At 43.9% G+C, this 18,932-nt stretch overlaps 1 protein-coding gene across 3 annotated transcripts in view; it reads right to left on the bottom strand.

Moving 5' to 3' along the window:
- Window positions 1-5,086: 5,086 nt before the first annotated feature.
- The window catches only part of SF3B3 (splicing factor 3b subunit 3), a 51,513-nt gene continuing 37,667 nt past the window's right edge, over window positions 5,087-18,932 (bottom strand). The window contains exons 18-26 of one of the 3 annotated variants that reach the window (XM_022583228.2): window positions 16,134-16,308; window positions 15,224-15,429; window positions 14,969-15,125; window positions 13,885-14,010; window positions 13,270-13,482; window positions 12,659-12,757; window positions 11,843-11,986; window positions 11,120-11,224; window positions 5,087-10,714 (exon numbers count right to left, since the gene is read on the bottom strand). In XM_022583228.2, coding sequence (XP_022438936.1) covers window positions 10,574-10,714; window positions 11,120-11,224; window positions 11,843-11,986; window positions 12,659-12,757; window positions 13,270-13,482; window positions 13,885-14,010; window positions 14,969-15,125; window positions 15,224-15,429; window positions 16,134-16,308 — 1,366 coding nt within the window. In that variant the 3' untranslated portion in view covers window positions 5,087-10,573. The remainder of the gene's footprint in view (window positions 10,715-11,119; window positions 11,225-11,842; window positions 11,987-12,658; window positions 12,758-13,269; window positions 13,483-13,884; window positions 14,011-14,968; window positions 15,126-15,223; window positions 15,430-16,133; window positions 16,309-18,932) is intronic. The other 2 variants (XM_022583229.2, XM_089902422.1) reach the window with 2 other exon arrangements.

An 18,932-nucleotide genomic window follows, 5' to 3' on the forward strand; every position in this document is an offset into this window, starting at 1 on the left:
CTCTGTCCCTTGGGATGGGCTGTACACCTGTACCAAGAGCAGGGAGCCTGTGTTATATATTGGGTTGGCTAAGTTCGTATGGAAAAACCCGAACAAACTTTTTGGCCAACCCAATATCTCCCTAGCTTCCAGCACCATGACCAGCCAGCCCGATAAATGTTTATTGACTGAGGCAATGAACATGAGTTTTCTGCCTGTCTTTTGTGGCTAATTCTGGTACTTTCTCAAAGGCTCTGGAACATGGCCTTGACCTTCCACAGTAATGGGCCCCTAAGTGCCAGCTGCTTTACCTATATTATCTCATGTAATTCTATGGCACAGGTATTAACATTCCCATTTTATTGCTGGGAATTTGTGCAGCCAGGTTAGAACCCAGCCTATGCGTATTCCATTGTGCCTCCATGTGGCCTCCCAGCAAACTACCAGAGTGGGGAACAAAAGGTGTGCCCACAGACTTCCAAGGAATTCTCCACTCTGTCCAGTGATCCCTTAAACCTGCCCTTTGAGGAAGGTGGCTAAGAGATGGGACTGGTGGCATCCAGATCTGATGGCAGATGGCTGAGTCTGGGGAACCTTTGGAAAGAGGCTGATCTAAACTGCAAGTTCCCTGATGCCCAGTTCTCCAGCCTTAGCACAGATAGGGGCCCAAGTTAAAAAAAAAAAAAAAAAAGAAACAAATAACCTCTAACAGGTGGCTGAATTAGAAGAGGGGAAGGGGTCAAAAAATGCACTTGAGATGACTCTCAACTCTACCCAGCTTCTAAAATCGGCCAGAGAAAGCCCCAGGTTCGAAAGAGCCTTCCAGGGGTGCTTATTAAGCACCAATGTTGTTTTACAAATACTATCTCTGCCTTTCCTATGCCCCTAAGGAGTTTTATAATCTGTATTTTACATGTGAACTAATTGAAGTCATTAGGTGAGAGTTCAAGGTCAGGCAGCTACGCATACAAACCCAGGCTAGCCTGCCTTCAAAGGCCAAGTCTCAACCACTGCGCTAGACTGCCTCCATCCCACTTCCTGAAAAATCCAGAGAAAACAAGTTACCCACCCACTCCCTCATGCCATCATGGTCCTGAAAAGTATTATGAGTGAGCTCATAATACCATGTGTAACATGAGCTGAGCTACATAAATGTTCTTGGGTTTACCTCAAGTATTTATTCTGGATGGAGAATAAAATCCAAGGAGAGATTAAAAAAAGAAATCTAAAAGACAAAGTTATTTCCACAGAGTTGTACATAAAAGTCAAATTATTAATTGCAAAACACCTGGAAGCAATCTAATTTCACAATTTAGGGACAAAGGCTGCATATCCTGGAATGGGCTTGTTAACGTGGCAGATACCACATGGACTTTAAAAATCACAGTTAGTTGGTTTATGTGCATTTATTAGAATAAATGCAAAGTGTAAAAGCAGAACACTTCATTTTAATTTCAGAATACCAACTGAATGAGGAAGGCTCATGTATGCCATTCTATTTTTTTCCTTTCCATTAAAGAATTTTAAATAAATTTTTGATAGGTAATTCATGTACATAATTCATGCACATAGTACATTAAGGTCTAAGGAACTAAAGCAATATCCAGTGGAACAGCCCCCAGTAACCCATGACAGCCATTTAAGAAAGTGGGTTTGTTGAATTACAAAACTCAGAAGGGAACGCAGAGAGAAGCAACTTGCTTTATGGTTATTTGGATGTTTTTTTCCTACAAGGCTGATGAAAGCAAAGGTTTAAAAAAGAAACCCAGAGCAGAGAATTCACACCACTTTTCTGACACATATTTAAGAGCTTCTTTCTGAGACTGTGTTTTTCAAGTCTAGCTCAAATCCCTCTTGCTGTGATCTGTGAAGGAAGGAAGCAGCTAAGTTGGGGTGGTCAAGTCAGGCAAAGAAAACCATGTGAGAGAAAATCGACCCCTTTCTTACCTGTTCACATACCAGGATGCAGTTTTCTAGGGCTTGGAACAGGTACCTAGGAGATGGGGGCAGTTGGTGCCAGGTGGGAAAAGCTGTGGCTTCCCCCAGTCCACAATCCAGGCTTCCCGACTGATGGGAAGGGCGGGGAAAGCAGGCCACAGCAACTGACTCAGAAACTGGAGCCAGCAAGGGCGGGGCAGGGCCACGTGGCCCCAGCCTGCCTTGGAGAATGGAGTAGGAGGGGGCCACAAACCCAGATGATCAGACCGGAACTCTTCTGACCAAGTGCGCCTGGCAAGTTAACAGTGGCAAGTTAATGGTGGGAGTCCGCAGAACCAAGTATTGGCTCCCAGGCAGTCTAGGTCGTTTTAAGGGGCTACCCCAGCTCCTCTCCAGAACACGTTTACTCTGACAAAAACCTTTCTATAAAACTTAATAAAACTGGGTGATGTGGTAGTGACTGGAGTGCATGTGTACATAGGGGGACAAACATTAGATGGAGAAAAGGCCTTTGATAAATATCATCAGTGTTGAGGACCAGTCAATTACCCAGTCTACAGATGGAGACATGAGCCCAGAGAGATGAAGTATCTAACCCAAGATCACACAGCCAGAGGGCTTCCTTCCTTACATGACTTGGCCTGTCCTGGTGTAATATGTGATCTGGCACAGCACTTGTGGGAGTACCTGATGACATGAGAGATCCTTTGCTCAACCCGATCTCCAAGGACAAGGGACACTCTCACTTTGCCTGCGTCAGAGAGCTGAGAATGGTTCTGCTAGCACAGTTCTGTGGGAACTTAAGGGGGAACTCCATCTCTAACAAGCTCCCTGATGTACTTAGACTATATTTGGAATATTTAGGGGTGGGCCAATTCCCCAAGGGATCCTTTTTTTTTTTTTTTCAGCTGCACTGCATGGCTTGCAGGATCTTAGTTCCCTGACCAGGGACTGAACCCGGGCCACGACAGTGAAAGTGCCGAGTCCTAACCACTGGACACCCAGGCAATTCCCTCAAGGAATCCTTTAGTTCCCCCACCAGCAGACAAATAGAGAGCAAGGGACAGGGGAAGGGCTGTGCTCAAAGCATCAAACTACCCAAGATAGTTTGCATGTTTCCCTGAAAGTAAGCACAGAATCCTTTACTAAGGAGTCCCTTATTAACATCTAGGATTCCATAGCACCTGGTTTGGGAAATGCTGGCCTAGAAGATGTTAGCATATCTTATTCTGAATGTCAATGCCTGGCAAAAGTAGTTGTTCAAGAAGTTTCCCAAGAAATGGCTTCTCAGCTGGACTGACAAAACCAGATTCCTGGTTTGGCCAGCAGGACAATAATGCCCACACTGGAATGTACTATGGCTAATTTCCCACCCCTGTACCTAAGGCCGTGACTACACCGGCCACACCGTCAGCAAGGCCTTGCTGTATTTCTACCAAGCTGATTCATAGTAGTCAAGCAGCCCATGGGAGGGCAAGTGGGGTGGAGGTGATGCGGGTACAGCCACAGCATATCACTGGGGTCTCACAGAAGTCTGAACAAACTCCACTGTGCCCTCTCCAGGACCTCTTGGCTTAGAATGATGCCCCTTTCTTTCAAAGGATCGCATATAGGGCTGCAATTCAAGATGGAAGTGGCTCCAGTTCTCCCAGCGCTTTTGGATCCAAGTTCTGTGGCTACACCTCCTCAGACACCCTGGAAGCTCAGTGGAAAGCACTTTGCTGTTACTACGACCCCTAGTAACAAGAGGTTGGTCTTATTCTCCCATTTTACAGAAAGGAGGCTGAGACCAAGCTTAGAGACTGGTGAACACAGGTCATGTGACTTCATATCCAGTGTTCTATGGACTTCACCCCTACTTGGCATTTGGCAGATGGGATCTTGTTTCTGATTGCTTTATGTGAAGTCGCCTTTCTCCAATTGCAGCACCAGCTCCTTAAAGGCAAGAGATTCCTCAGTATGCCTTGTTAACAGCACTAGACCCCCTAATGACTCACAGTAAATGCTAATACTTTTCACCATCACATGTCACACTAGCTTATACACATTTACTCATGACCCCAAATTATTAACTTGTAAAAACTCTCCTTAAATGGCCTAATCAAAAGCAACTCTCATTCCCTGAGATTTTGCTTGCAGTTAGAAAAGGGTAAATTCTGCCGGGTGGGCCTGTGGGATAAAAATCTGAGGACCAGACTCTAATAGACAGAGGCGGGGAACTGGGGTGGGTTTGCCTCTGGGATTACAGCCAAGCCTGACTGGGTGCTGACAGAGCTGCTGGATTTAGAGGGTGAGCTGGGACTGACAGGGGCCTTTAGCTACGTCCAGTTGAGTCTCCCATCCTTGTGTCTCCTATAAACTTGGTGTTTTCTTTTGCTTCATTTTAAACAAGAGGCAATGTTCCCTCATTCTCCTGGAAACCACCTAGTGATTTCCATGTCTGATTATTATTACCAGATTGTGAAATATACAGATGCCCAGACACCCCCAGCAGAGTAATCTGGAGAACAGAAAAGCCACTGCAACAGATTTCCTAGCTTCCTGACCAAAAATCTTTGGCTGTCTACTCTCCACCTCCTCATTTTTCATACTTGGGACCTTCTGACTTTTCCCAGAAATCCCAAGGCTGTGCCTGTTTTATCTGAGAAAACTAGAGACATGGGCCCTAGGATCCTGTGAAATTTGTCACCAGGCTCTCTGGCAGACTCAACGTCACCACCAGACTCAGAGGGACAGAAACAGCATGCTAAGTTACAAAAACTCCTGGGTGTAGAGCAGATATTCAAGGAGGTAACACACAGTAGGTGCTCAGTAAATATTGGTGGAATAAATGAATGTAGCACCATCTTCTAGTGTATCAGGCATATCTCTTGATGTTGACTTTCAAAGCTTCTACAGAAAAGCTCTTGGTGATGCTAATGCAGAGTGGTGAAGGGGATTCTCTTGAGTGCTGTGTAGTCCGTATCTACTGATTTCAGTTCACTCAAACTTCATACAAGGCCCACACAGCGGGTTATCAGATCCCCAAATATAAATCAGCCACTGACCACAGAGGTGTTTCTTCCCTACCCATACACCCCAGACATCGTCACCCATGTACCCCAGTCATCTGTATCCCTACATTGTTATTTTTTTGGACAAGGTTTGACTTCAGCACCAGAGATCTGGATACAGCCCTTGAATATATTTTAAGGGTGCAATAAACTTAAAATATTCACATACAATATTCCATATTCAAATGAGCAAGTGGATGATTCACACAAACACATGGCATTTCTATTTTGAATAGAAACAGGATTTAGGAATTAAAAAAAAAAAAAAAACTGAAAGCCAGGTTGATTCATTTGAACAATTCTCCCAACATTTCTGGCTTCCCACTAATAACCTCAAGAGAGGCTGCAGTCATAGGAGCAGCATGGATTCTGGAGACCAGAGCTCTCCCCATGAGGTAAGTGAACCCCAAGAGTCTTTCCCAGCCCCAGCAGCTGTCTTGCTAGCATTAAAAAAAACAAAAGCCAACATTCCATCCACAGTCCAACTTGAACCCCCCTCCCCCAAAGGAATGCTAGTCATAGCAAAAGATCTTCCAAATGAAACAACATCTGTGGAAACTCCACTCGTGAGGTCAGGGAAAAGTTGGGGCAGCTAAAAACTTTTCAGTACTTTTTTAGACCCAAATTGCAGAGATTTAACAGCAGCAGAATGGGAGCAATCCTAATAACCAAGAGCAAATGCCTTGGTGGGGTGGCCTTCCTTCTCAGTTCTATGGCAGCCTCTAATGTGTTTTGCAAAACAGGACAGAGTTCTCCATTTACCTGGTTGCACAACTAAACCAAAGGAGTTGACGTGGTCCCCTTAACACTTACACAGATGGGATTTGTAATTTAGCTGTATCCAATCACTAAATTTTACTAAACACTTTCTGTAGGTCCTACAGCAACAACTATGAACTAGACAAAACTGGTCTCAACATATTCAAGCCTAATTCCTTGTGCCTGTGCTCCTAAAATTCCACTTGTCAGCGCCCTGTTTTGCAGAGAACAAGCAAACCCACTGATATGCAGAGAAAGCTCAATGGTGAAAATTCCTGGATACACCTAAAACACAAGCAACAAAATAAAAAATAAACAAGTGGGACTACATTAGACTAAAGTCACACAGCAAAATAAAGTAAAAAAGACAATCTATGGAATGGAAAAAATTATTTGCAAACCATATATCTGATAAAGGGTTAATATCCAACAATATAAAGAACTCAGACAACTCAAAAGCAAAACACAAAAAATCCAATTAAGAAATGGGGCAAAGGACCTGAACAGGCACTTTTCCAAAGAAGATATATGAATGGTCAACAGGTACATGAAAAGATGCTCAACAAAACTAGTCATTAGGGAAATGCAAATCAAACTACAGCTAAGTCCTCTGTCCTTCAGGTGAGCTAAATCACCTCACCCCTGTTAGAATGGGCATCACCAAGAAAACGAGAGATAAATGCCGGTGAGGATGTGGGGAAAAGGGAACCCTTGTGCAGTGTTGGTGGGATTGTAAACTGGTACAGCCACTACAGAAAAGAATATGGACAACCCTCAGAAACGTAAAAACAGAACTACCTCATGACAGAGCAATTCCACTTCTGAGAATGTAGCCAAAGGAAATGAAAACACTAACTCAAAGAAACGTGTGTACTCCCATGTTCATAGCAGCGTTATTTACAATAGCTAAGTTATGGAAACAACCTAAGTGTTCATCAACAGATGAATGGATAAAGAAAATGTGGTGTGTGTGTGTGTGTGTGTTTGCAGGACTGGATAAATCTTGAGAGCATTATGCTAAGTGAAATAAGCCTGACAGAAGAAGACAAGTTATTGTATAACGTCACTTATATACAGAATCTAAAAAAACAAAACCAAAAAAGGAAACTCACAGAAAAAGAGATCAGAATTGTGAGGGAAGGGGTGGGGAGCAGAATGGGGGGACAGGACATCAGAGCAAAGTGGTCAAGATATAAACTTCTAGTCATAAGATAAATGAGTACTAGGAATGCAATGTACATGATGACTAGAGTTAACACTGCTGTATGATATATATGAAAGTTGGTAAGAGTATATCCTAAGAGTTCTCTTCACAAGAAAAGTTTTTTCTTTTTTTGCTTTTTCTTTTTATTGTATTTGAGATGATGGATTTAATTAAACTATATATGTCAAACCATTATGACGTATACCTTAAATAGATACAATGATGTATGTCAATTATATCTCAATAAAACTGGAGAAAAGAAAATCTTTCCAGCTGTGAGAATTCAGAGAAATCAAATCCAGAGAAGGCCCCTCAGTTATGGAGCTGAAATGCTGTCTGTATATCCTTCAAAACTTGTATCTCATCCAGCACCCATTTGGCCACAACAGAGAACATGACAAAGTCAACAGACACATCAAAAGTAAAGCAATGTAAAGGGAAAAGAGAACATCACTGTGATGTGGGAGGGGTGGGAAGGGAAGGAGATCCGCATCCATGGTGACTCCTAAAGGAAAATGGAAGACTTCACTGTGCTGATCCAAGCCCCACGTATTAAGGGCTGGGGTTTGGATCAATAAGAACCTACAACACGCTGGGCTGACTGCTGGGTGTTTTAGGTATATGCTCTCATTTTATTGTGACATCAACCCTGTTTATCTCCATGTTATGCACGAGAAGCCAACTGGCCTGACCAAAATCGTGGATCTAATCAGGGGCAGAGGCTTGACTGAACTCAGGCCTGTGAGTTCACGTCTAGACTTATTTACAAATTCCATTCCAGATTTAAGGGGGAGACTCCTAGGAATCTGTATTTTTTATTGAGTGGCCTAAGGGATGATTTTCATGATTAGGAAAATTTGGGGAAAAAAATAAAACAAACATACAAACACAATTTGTACTCCCAAGAGATACAGGGTCACTGACTTGTTGATGAATGTTGGGATTCTGAGGAACTAAGATGCTGTTTTAAGTCAGGTTGGGCTACATACTTAGGGACTTCTGTGCAGCGTATATTACACCTCTCCTTTCACTTTCTACAGCTGGGGGAGCCAAGGCTCAGAAGTTTTAATGGCTTGCCCAAATTCACTCAGCTGTTATTTGGCCCAACCAGATCAGACACGTTGCCTGATTCTAGTTCTCTTTCTACTATAAACACATTTGGCTGATTATTTCCCATGTATAAGCCTCCTCTCCCCTACCAGAATGTCAAGTTCAGCTGAGCGAGCCTTGAGAATTTCTCACTGTGCTTAGCACGATGCTCAGAATATAAGCTCATGATTTGCTGTCATCTATCAGATAACATTTTCCAATACACACCCATATTTCTCTGACAATTCCACTGAGTTTATCATTTTCCCCGGGAATGGAAGAGAATCTTGTAATACACTGGAAGCACAAGATGATGATCCAATGTGAAATTCACCCTTGCCTGGCCTACCAGTAGCTCTCTAGTGGAGCAATAATCAGATGACCACACATTCCCAGTTATGGTGTAAGATCTAAAATTAAGGTCCAGTATCTCATGCTATAAAATCAGAAGGGCTTCAAGTGGCCTAATCGCCAAAGCTTCCCTCCCCACTCTGTTCTCATGAATGAGGTTCCCTGGCTAAACAATCCTCTGTACCAAAGGACCAGGCACAGGTCCTGCCCACCTCTGGGGAGGTTTCAGCTCCTTGCCAGTCTGTGGGTTTATTCAAACAAGCCAATCACAACTTCCCACAAGAACAGGAGAAGTTCCACCCTCTTGATATTACAAAGCCTGCCTCCCAAAGCCCCTAGTTGTTTACTGGGTTCCTGAATGCAACCCCCATGTTGTCTAGCATGGATCGCATGCAGTATCCCTGAGTGACGTGGTGTCTTCCTCCCCTGGGTTGGACAATAAACTGCTGTCTACATAATAAAAACAAAAAAAGGGTGGCAATTCCTGATTCTATACAGAGATCAAGTTTTCCGTTCTTACATAACCCCCCTACTACTGTAGGAAGAAGTATTTCAGGAGAGAGCCTAGGAACAAGGAGCCACTGCTCAAATATCTATGCTGAGTTTCTCATACTACCGCACATCAACATCATACAATCAACCTGACAGGCTAAATGGAACAAGTGGGGGGGGGCACAGCAAAAATGAGCCCTGGAATCAAACTATGCAAATGTACTTCAAAAGTACTGTCTACTATGTATACCCATGAACTGAGAAAATGAAGTGTCATTTAGGGATTCAATTCCTGGCAAAACTCAGGTCTCTACTGACTGATCCAAAACCAAGCTGTGATTAAAGAGATACACAGTTCCAGGGATAGCATCAGGAACCCTCTCTGTACTTGGAATGTGGGCTGTTAGAGGTCAAAGATTATAAGATTATATCTAACCACCTCCATTCCTGACTCTAACCCAGTGCCTGCCAGAGAATCTGTTCAATGGAAGTGCTGAGCACACAAACAAAAAAGGGTTTTACTCTGTGAAGTACTCAGAAAACAAATGACTCAGGCCTCTCCATGCTCAATGAAGCTGACGGATTGCCTGGAACATTAAGGCTTCCCACACAGTTTGACAGGGGAAGGCTGAATTCTCAAGTGTGAATTGGAACATTTGACACTGGGTCACTTCCAGCTGCTGCCTCCACATACTCCAAAGGCCCTCCAGAGCCCACCTAAGATGTCTGTTGAAGACAGGCCTCCCCGCCCCCGACCCCATTACCCATGTGCCTTTAAAAAGGGACCACATGTACTGACTTTATTCCCAAGGGCAGGTTCTTCTGTACTTACTGATCCTTCCTAGTAGACAGATGGCAAATGATCATTTCAGGAGCTGTGGAAGTAAAAGGAGCATCTATTAAGAGACTAGGCAGCTGGAATTCATGCCAAATCCTTCACTCTAAGGCTTCAAAGTAGAAGGGAGCTAAAACAGGGAAGAAGAAACCAGCCACCCTTCCTCACTATCCAATGGGAAGAGATATGGATGACTATATAATTATTATCGAGCCCAAGTTTCATCTGCATAGTAGAAAAGACTAGAGAAAGCCAAAAACCATCACAGAGCTGGCAGCATGAGGCCACAGGGTGCCAGAAGTCCAAGTTGGTAACTGGAAGGAGGACACTCAGTTCTTCCTGCTCCAACTTGGGATCCAATCTCCCACCTAGATTCTCAGCAAAGACACATGGACACCAGCCACCTTAAAAGCTAGGTTTGTATTTCTGGTTAGGTTCCAGGGTGGCAGAACTCCGGAGTTGTACTATAGCCAACCTGGTCCCCACCTCAGCTTGTCTCCCGCCTCCCACAAAGATAACATCATACAAAACTATATTTACAGATTAACCAGTTAAAAATTAAGGGTGTATACAAAAGTAGAGAGCAGAGCCAAAAATATCAGTGCGAGAAAGCTCTGGGAAAAGGGACACTGTATTCCACACCGGAACCTGGGGGCAATGTATTATGTACCAGGCAAGGAGAAGTGTAGCAAATCTCAGCGCCAATTTTAGGGGAAACCAGTCACTCCAGGGGAAGAGTGGATGGGGAAGAGCTACTAGCTTTAATATTACAAAGTCTTAATTATACAGCCACCCTTCTTCTGTCACATGGATTCAGAACCAGGTGGTGAGGGAAATAAGGTCTCTGACAAGCCCCATAGGAAAAGGAAGGGCTCAGAAGGCGTAGCGAGTCCGGATGTCCTCAAGTTTCTTGGACACCTCAGGTGGGGTTCGGTCCAGTTCTTCAGAGACATTCTTTTGTTTGTTGGGCTCCATGGAGTTGAATTGCTCACAGAGATCTCCATCAATCACATTCTAAGGCATGAAAAAATGAGAGGAAGAAAAAGGTTAGATGCCCAAAGAAAATGGCACATGCTAAAGCAGCAACTGCGAGAAAAGCATTTTATTCTCCCTCAGAAACCTGAACTACATTTACAGAGCCAGGAATACTATTCTAAGTTGACCCTTAGTAGCCAGAGTTCAGATTAGCAAAACTGGGTGAAAACTTTTCTCTGGCTATGGTCTGCCCTGAGCTAAGAGGTCTCTGAATATCACTAACTACTCCTCTCCCACATTACTGCCTCCATCAATCCACATCCTCAATGCTCCTTCATTCAGGACTGTTCCAATTTTTAAGGGAGGGAGGCCCAGAGAAAAAGACTGGTGGTTAAATATGCTGAGGATCCCCTTTTTCAACTCGAGTTTCCAAGAAAGACCTACCTTAACAGGGAAGTAATAGGAACGAAAACTGAGGTGGTCTCGCCCACAGAGAGGGGGATGCTCGGACCGGAGGTGCATTTCCACATGCTGGAAGAAGTCATGGTCCTGGCAAAGAAACAAAGAATCTGTCACTAAAAGAAAAAAGTGATTTCAACTACTAGTCTACAGTTTCCAAAGCACAATGAACAGAGAAGCTATTGATTTTTACCACCAAGGAGATGTTAAGTATCTAATTGTTCCTCATGACCACAGGTTCTCCTGCTACAACAAGATAGCTAAAACCTGAAAGAAAACCCCTTTGTATTTGCAAAACATGAGAGAAAACACCATATGCAAAGAGTGGTTTGTAAAGTCAGATTCCTAACCACAGCTTCCTTGGCTGCAATTACATAAACCAAATCTAGCCAAACCAAGAGCTGACTCTAGGAGGCATTAAGTGCCCAGTCTACACCATCCCGTCATTCCTGGTCTGTGGGGTTTTGTTCTGGGGCTTCAGCCTCTGACTAACCAAACCCTGGTACAGTATACAACCAGATGGCTTTCCACAGGGAGGGAAAAAAAAATTCAAGATTCCTATCTCCCCAGGCACTCCTGTCACCTTATAAAAATTGCACAACACTCCTAGTTGCAGATGGAGACAAAATGGATTGCCCTCTTAGGCAGATTTAGCACCAAGAAACAACCTTGGGAAGGCAAAAGCCAGACCAGTGTGGAAGATGTCACCTCATGGGATGTGAACGGGACAAGGATGCCAATTCCTCCTGACAAGGTGGTATAGACAAGCGATTCTGAGCCTCCAGGGATCAGCGTGGTCTTCTGTAACGAAAGTACTGTCTCGCCCACGTGATAGTTCATGATCACTTCTGCCTGCAAGTTGAAACCAGAATAGTGACTATATGTGCCCTCAGGAGCATGTTCTAGATTCCCAAGAGCAAACAGTGCCTCCAAAGGCCAGATTTTACCACTTTTGGAAATTCAAAAATTACTAAAATTTAAAAATACTTTGAAATGTCCTTAGCATTTACTTAGAGCTTAATGCCCTCACAAACATGCTGAAGTTAGATCATTTTTGATTTATAACTACAAAACCTTTTTGTTAAATTATCAAGTCTGCAAAAAGAAGAAAAGAAAAGTATAAAAAACAGCAATCTCTAGGCTTGCCCTCTAAAATGGATCTATTTTTAAAAGTCCAGAGATACAGAAGTATATGTCTACAGGAGAAGAGTAAAGCCCAGGGCATACTTCAGAGAAGAGCTGGTTAGTATCTGGAATGAACCTGTGCAACCATCCTTTCTAAGGAACCCACTATGCAGAGATTTATACTGCTAAAATGTCTCAGAAAAATTTCTCTTCTATTGTCATAAAAATGGGATAGTAACTTGGTCACCTTGTGTCAAACCCACCATGCATGGGAGAACACTCAACATAGTCACACGCACTGTGGATAATTCACTAAAGAAATGTTTCCTCGGTGAGGGTCATGAAGAATGTGCTACGCAGGCTTGTGCCCCTCCTTTGCGGTCCCTTCTGCAATCTTACCTTCTGAGAGGCCCCGTTGAGCAAACCCCGGTCCCACAGGGCTTTGTTTCCAGTGGGATCCTCATCCACTTCATCATTGGTGTTAGGTGGGAGCCTCACCTACAATGAAGTGACACAAATCACAGGGCTGGGTCCTGAACCTATTCACCTCGGTCACCAAGCAACGTTTGCCCCAGGTCCTTGCACGCAAACCTTGGGGCCCCGAGTTTGGCAGAGGCCTGAGCCCAAGTTTCCTGCACCTCTTTTGATGTCCGAGGAGTGACGAACTCAAAAGCAAAAAACCCCAAAAAACAAAAAACTAAAGAGCATAAATGGAGACCACAGAACATAAGCAAGAAAAGCCAGACTGGGCTTTAAAAGATAAGCCAAAATTTTGGCAAAAAGTAAAAATAAATATTAGTCCTTAGCTCAAACTAAATCTATCATTATTAAATCATGTTGCATGGGGATGAGAGAGGTGAATGGGGTGTGGGTAGGGGAAACTTAAAGAATTTTATACCCATTTTTACTTTCCATATCAGAGATCACAGTCTTGGGTCGTTGGCTTTACCACAAACAAAGTGGGTCAGCCTTCCTATACATCACTGTAACCCAAGTAAACATCAACTTACGACACAAATGTTGCCAAACTTGTCTGCCCCAGCCACAGTATCGTAGTCCAGGAGGCTAGCTGTTGTGACCCATCGGGGGTAGGTATCATCAGCAAAGATGATAAGCTGGTTCTCATTACGCTTGTAGCGAACCCAGATGAAACTTTCCTGGACATCAGATACAATTACCCTATGTCCAATTGTCTGGATCCCAGAGATGTAATTGGCGATATGCTGGGAAAAACAAGGACAGCAATGGGTGTAACCTTGGGGTGCAGTATCAACAGAAAGTCCAGGTTACCATGACTGCAGCATATATATGGTCTGAAGAATGGCACACACCAAAGAAGAGGAGTCAACAAGGAGTCAGCAATAAATTCCTAGAAGGTGGGAAAAAGAGCTAACTGGTTTTAATATAGTGGAAATATATGCCTGTCACAGTTAAATTCCTTACAGAAGCAAGGAGAGAAATCTGGCTCTTAGTGTAAAGAAGTCAAGAAACCCACCTACTCCTCCCCTTCTCAAGTCTCAAGGGCCTAATTCTTAACCTGGCATTGGAAGACAAAGAAGGTCCTGATAAAGACATATCATTCTAACAGTTGCTGTCCACCACCCCACCAGGGTCTCCATGTTTACCTTGTTCTCACACTTTCGGAGTAACTTCTTCTTTCCCAGGTCATAGACTCGCAGAAGCTTCCCCACACCAATCAACACCCTCCCCTGGAATGGGGCAATGGCAGCAGGGACCTCTTCCACTGGAGTCTGTGAGAGGAAAAACAGGTGATGCAGCTATTAAAATATACAGCCATACCTCCTCAACCCAAAATGCCTTCTACAGGCATCTGTCAGGAAGACAGACAGCAAGTGATCACCTTTTGCTCAGAGAAAATAAACCACACATACAACAGTCTCTATAAAACAGGGTATTTGGGTAAACACTCCACTTCCCCAAGTGGATCAATGCCACAAGTGAAAAGAAGTCCTGGTACCTGATGAACACTTCAGAACCCATGTGAATTCAACTGGCACCATTAACTAAATGTGAAGCCTCAATATCAGAAAAGTGACTGTGGGACATGGGGAAAGAAGTGCTAGTTTAAGGGACATCTTAGTTGTAAGGGAGACACAATGAGTTTAGCACAAAGAAGCCTCTGTGAAGTAACTATTTCCTAGAGAACACTCCCCTTGTGGGATGCCTGGAGAAATCACATTCATGTGCTGTCAGTGTGGAAGAGAGAATAGGAATTTCTTCTATTTTAAAAATTATGGTAAAATATACACGACTTAATATTTAAACCATTTTCAAGTATATAGTTCAGTAACATTAAGCATATTCACAGTGTTGCACAATCATCACCACTATCCATCCCCAGAACTTTATTATCTTTCCAAGGGAAACTGTGTAACCATTAAACAGAAATCCACATTGTCACCCCTGCCCCGAGAATATTAATTCATTAGAACTGCTGAATTTTGGTTACAAACTGCTGCCTACTTAGTAAGACTAGAAAACAAGGGGCTACTTCAGTATGCATCTATTCCCCATGGAGGGTGGTTAGCACACAGGCCTCCTGTGGGACCAGCAAGCAGTGGAGCTTCACTGGAGCATTTTCCACATGCCACCAAGAGATGGATCAGAAAGACCTGATCCACAACTTACACAAAAGTGGGAAAGTTTAGTAGGACCTAAGAACCAGGAAAACCACTAGCTGGTTCCTACCTTGTGCAAAAACTCCAGTTTTTCCCCATTGTTCACGAGCTTGTAGGTATAGACAAAGCCCCCGGCTACAGATCGGGGATTCAGTATCAGGTCTTTGGCCACACCCACCAGCACATACCAATCATCGCCAGTGTTGGAGAACCTGCACACAGCCACACTGCATTTACAGAGAAAGAATCAGGAGTCAGGTATTAGTCACAGCCCAGAGAATTCCCATTCCAGTCTTCAAAACTCTGTATGTCCTGGGTTCCTTACCTAAAAGCAGCTTCATTCTGTTCCAGCTGGACAAGGTCCAGTGTGTTCCCCTGAATAGGATTCATCACTCGGATCACAGAGGCCCACTGTCCATTGCCAGCCTTAGGAGCTCCAAAAATGGACTCAGGGAGGTTTTCATTGAGGAATGCTGCTGCCATCTCCGCAGCCAGCTCTCGCTCATCCTCCCCTGCTGCTTCTACCATTTCCTAAATCCAAAGAACCAAGGAAGAGTTGGTGTGTTCAGAGGTGGGTGCTGGGTGAGAAGTGGACAAGTAGCAAGAACACCTCCAGGGAGTGTTCATAATACACAAAGTAGCCAAATCTGTCCACCAAAATCAGGATCAAAGGGAAAGGTATACAGACAAGGGGAAGAGGAAAGATCACTAAGGGGAAACTAAAGAACTAACATCAGCTGTGGCGAATACTTGACTGGCGGTCTGAGAAACATGAAGATGAAAACACCTTTTTTCTATCTAACCCATCTGATTTCTCTTGCTAAGAGTACTTGTTTCCTCTTTTCTAGGCCAGATACAGTTTTATATAGTTGGGACCATTTGTTTTTTGCTGGGAAATGGTTTCTGGAAGGAGCTGGTGTTGTGGGGAATACAAAAGCAGTCTCCTCTGGGCCCAATTTCAGGAAACAGATTGTTTTGGAAGTTCCAGGACTGGAGAACCGTTCCAGAGAAGTAGCTGAATACTGAATAAACCCAGCTCAGCATTTTAGTCCTAAGTCACAAGAAAGCCTCTAAAACCAAGGACTGTGGTAAAGGGCTGCTTGAAGGACCTGAAAAGAGCCTGGATCTTCAAATATAACGAAGACTACAGCCATCAATTACACAGAGGTTTAAACTTTTCAACACAATTTCACAGGAATGCCTTTTTATTGAACCCTGAAGGTTAAATGCATTACCTCTGCCATCTGCTGCTTCCTCTGAGCTTTTGTGGCCTCAGTGTAGGCATTATGGTCAGTCTCAATGATGATAAGGTTGTTACTTTCAGGGTGGATGACAAATTTCCTGGGTGTGTACTGCAGTGGAAAGGCTACTTGATTGAAGACAGCACCCAGCTTCTCCAATGCCAAAATCCTACAGCAAAAGGCAAGGAGTTAATAGGTCACCCACTCAGGACCAAGAAACTGGGGTTGAAATGGTCTATAAGCAGTCACAGCAAACACGTCAATCCCTAAAGCTCTAATGTTGGCATTAGACAACAAGAAACAATAGCCTTCTTATCTAGATGATTACACGTAAGAGACAAGGAGATCAGGGGAGGGCCTTTACTTTAGCAACAGCCCATCACTGTTCATGGTGATTCCAGTTTCCACCAGTGAAACCTACATTAGAACCCTCAAAGGATTTTTTATCCCTCCAATGATAATGTGACAGTGAAAAGTTAAAATTTCCTCTTGGTTATTACTGACAAACCCTGATATAAGGAGTACGAATTCCAGGGCTTCCCTGGTGGTGCAATGGTTAAGAATCCGCCTGCCAATGCAGGGGACACGGGTTCGAGCCCTGGTCCGGGAAGATCCCACATGCCGTGGAGCAACTAAGCACGTGAGCCACAGCTACTGAGCCCACAAGCCACAACTACTGAAGCCCATGCGCCTAGACCCATGCTCCGCAACAAGAGAAGCCACTGCGATGAGAAGTCTGCACACCGCAACGAAGACCCAATACAGCCAAAAAAATAAATTAATAAAACTAAATTTTAAAAGAAGAGTACCAATTCCAAATTTGTTGTGAAGCACTGCAATTATCTGAACATATGTGGTACTTGTATGACAGTGTTTCATAAAATAAACTGGATGCCATCCTGAACGAAAATCACCTAAGCTTTAGGAAATCCACAACGACGCACAAAGAGATGGCAAGTATGAGTTCTACAGCCTTTGTCAAAAGGGACAGAGATGTGGACTTCCCTGGTGACACAGTGGTTGGGAGTCCGCCTGCCGATGCAGGGGACACGGGTTCGTGCCCTGGTCTGGGAGGATCCCATATGCCGTGGAGCAGCTGGGCCCATGAGCCATGGCCGCTGAACCTGCGCGTCCGGAGCCTGTGCTCCGCAACAGGAGAGGCCACAACAGTGAGAGGCCTGCGTACCGCAAAAAAAAAAAAAAAAAAAAAAGGGACAGAGATGTGCATTAAGCCAAATTATAAGCAAAATGAGCAGAACCCAGATGCTCTTAAAAATATAGACACTTGGTCTCTAACAATGGAGTTTTATTTTTAATTTAAATATTCTTACAGATCATATACAATCTGACAGCAGACCTAAAAAACAATGGAAGATAGGAAAAACCATTTCAAAGTGCTGAAAGAAAAAAACAGCTAATTAAGAATCATTAAGGGACTTCCCTGGTGGCGCAGTGGTTAAGAATCCGCCTGCCAATGCAGGGAACATGGGTTCGAGCCATGGTCTGGGAAGATCCCACATGCTGCGGAGCAACTAAGCCTGTGTGCCACAACTACTAAGCTTGTGTGCCACAACTACTGTAGCCCGTGTGCCTAAAGCCTGTGCTCCACAGCAAGAGAAGTCACTGTAATGAGAAGTCCATGCACTGCAGCAAAGAGTAGCCACCATTCGCCACAACTAGAGAAAGCCTGTGCACAGCAACAAAGACCCAATGCAGCCATAAATAAATAAATGTATTTAAAAAAAAAAAAAGAATCATTAAAAAAGAGTACAATATAAAAAACAGAACATCTTCTAATAGACTATGATTAACAACATTCCACTCCCATAAATATCCAAATATTCTGAGGGGATAATTAGCAAGCTCCCTTTACCTGCAGACATTAAATCAAATACTTTACCAACATGTGAGTAAAAAAAAAAAAAAATCAACTGCTAAACATCAAAAACTGTCATTCTGCAAGGAAAAAAAAAGTACGGCATTAAAAAAACCCACAACCCCTGAGTTTTGATTCTTCTAGTCCAACCCACACACTGGCCTGCTTTCATAAAGGCACTCTACCACACCAAAAGGCAGACTCCAGACAGAGGGAGCACCTGCCCTAAGGGAGAAACATAACATGGGAAGGGACACAGATGCTCCCGTGTTGTATTCTTCCTTGGAAAACATGAGGCTAGCCAGCGTTTGTCAAAGTGGGGCATATACCACTGCTGATACCCAAGATGACTTCAGGCAGTTCTCAGATGGAGTTTTTTTCTTTTTCTTTTTTTAATATTTATTTGGCTGCACCAGGTCTTAGTTGCAGCATGCAGGATCTAGTTCCCTGACAAGGGATTGAACCCGGGCCCCTGCATTGGGAGCACGGAGTCTTAACACTGGACCACCAGGGAAGTCCCTAAGACGGAGTTTTTAAAATATAATTCTTCAAAAAATAATTAGCCTTTTGTGTGCCAAAGGATACCACCAAGAAAGTGAAAAGACAGGACTTCCCTGCTGGCGCAGTGGTTAAGAATCCACCTACCCATGCAGGGGACACGGGTTCGAGCCCTGGTCCAGGAAGATCCCACATGCCACGGAGCAACTAAGCCCATGCGCCAGAACTACTAAGCCCGCGCTCAAGAACCAACGAGCCCCAACTACTGAGCCCATGTGCCACAACTACTGAAGCACACACACCTAGAGTCTGTGTTCCGCAACAAAGAGAAGCCACCGCAATGAGAAGCCCGCTCACCGCAACGAAGAGTAGCCCCCACTTGCCACAACTAGAGAAAGCCCACACGCAGCAACGAAGAC

This window comes from Delphinapterus leucas, chromosome 20, assembly GCF_059928025.1.
Source record: "Delphinapterus leucas isolate spDelLeu-1000000601 "Yukka" chromosome 20, BTC_Dleu_Yukka2, whole genome shotgun sequence".
In the NCBI taxonomy this organism is placed as follows: domain Eukaryota; kingdom Metazoa; phylum Chordata; class Mammalia; order Artiodactyla; family Monodontidae; genus Delphinapterus; species Delphinapterus leucas.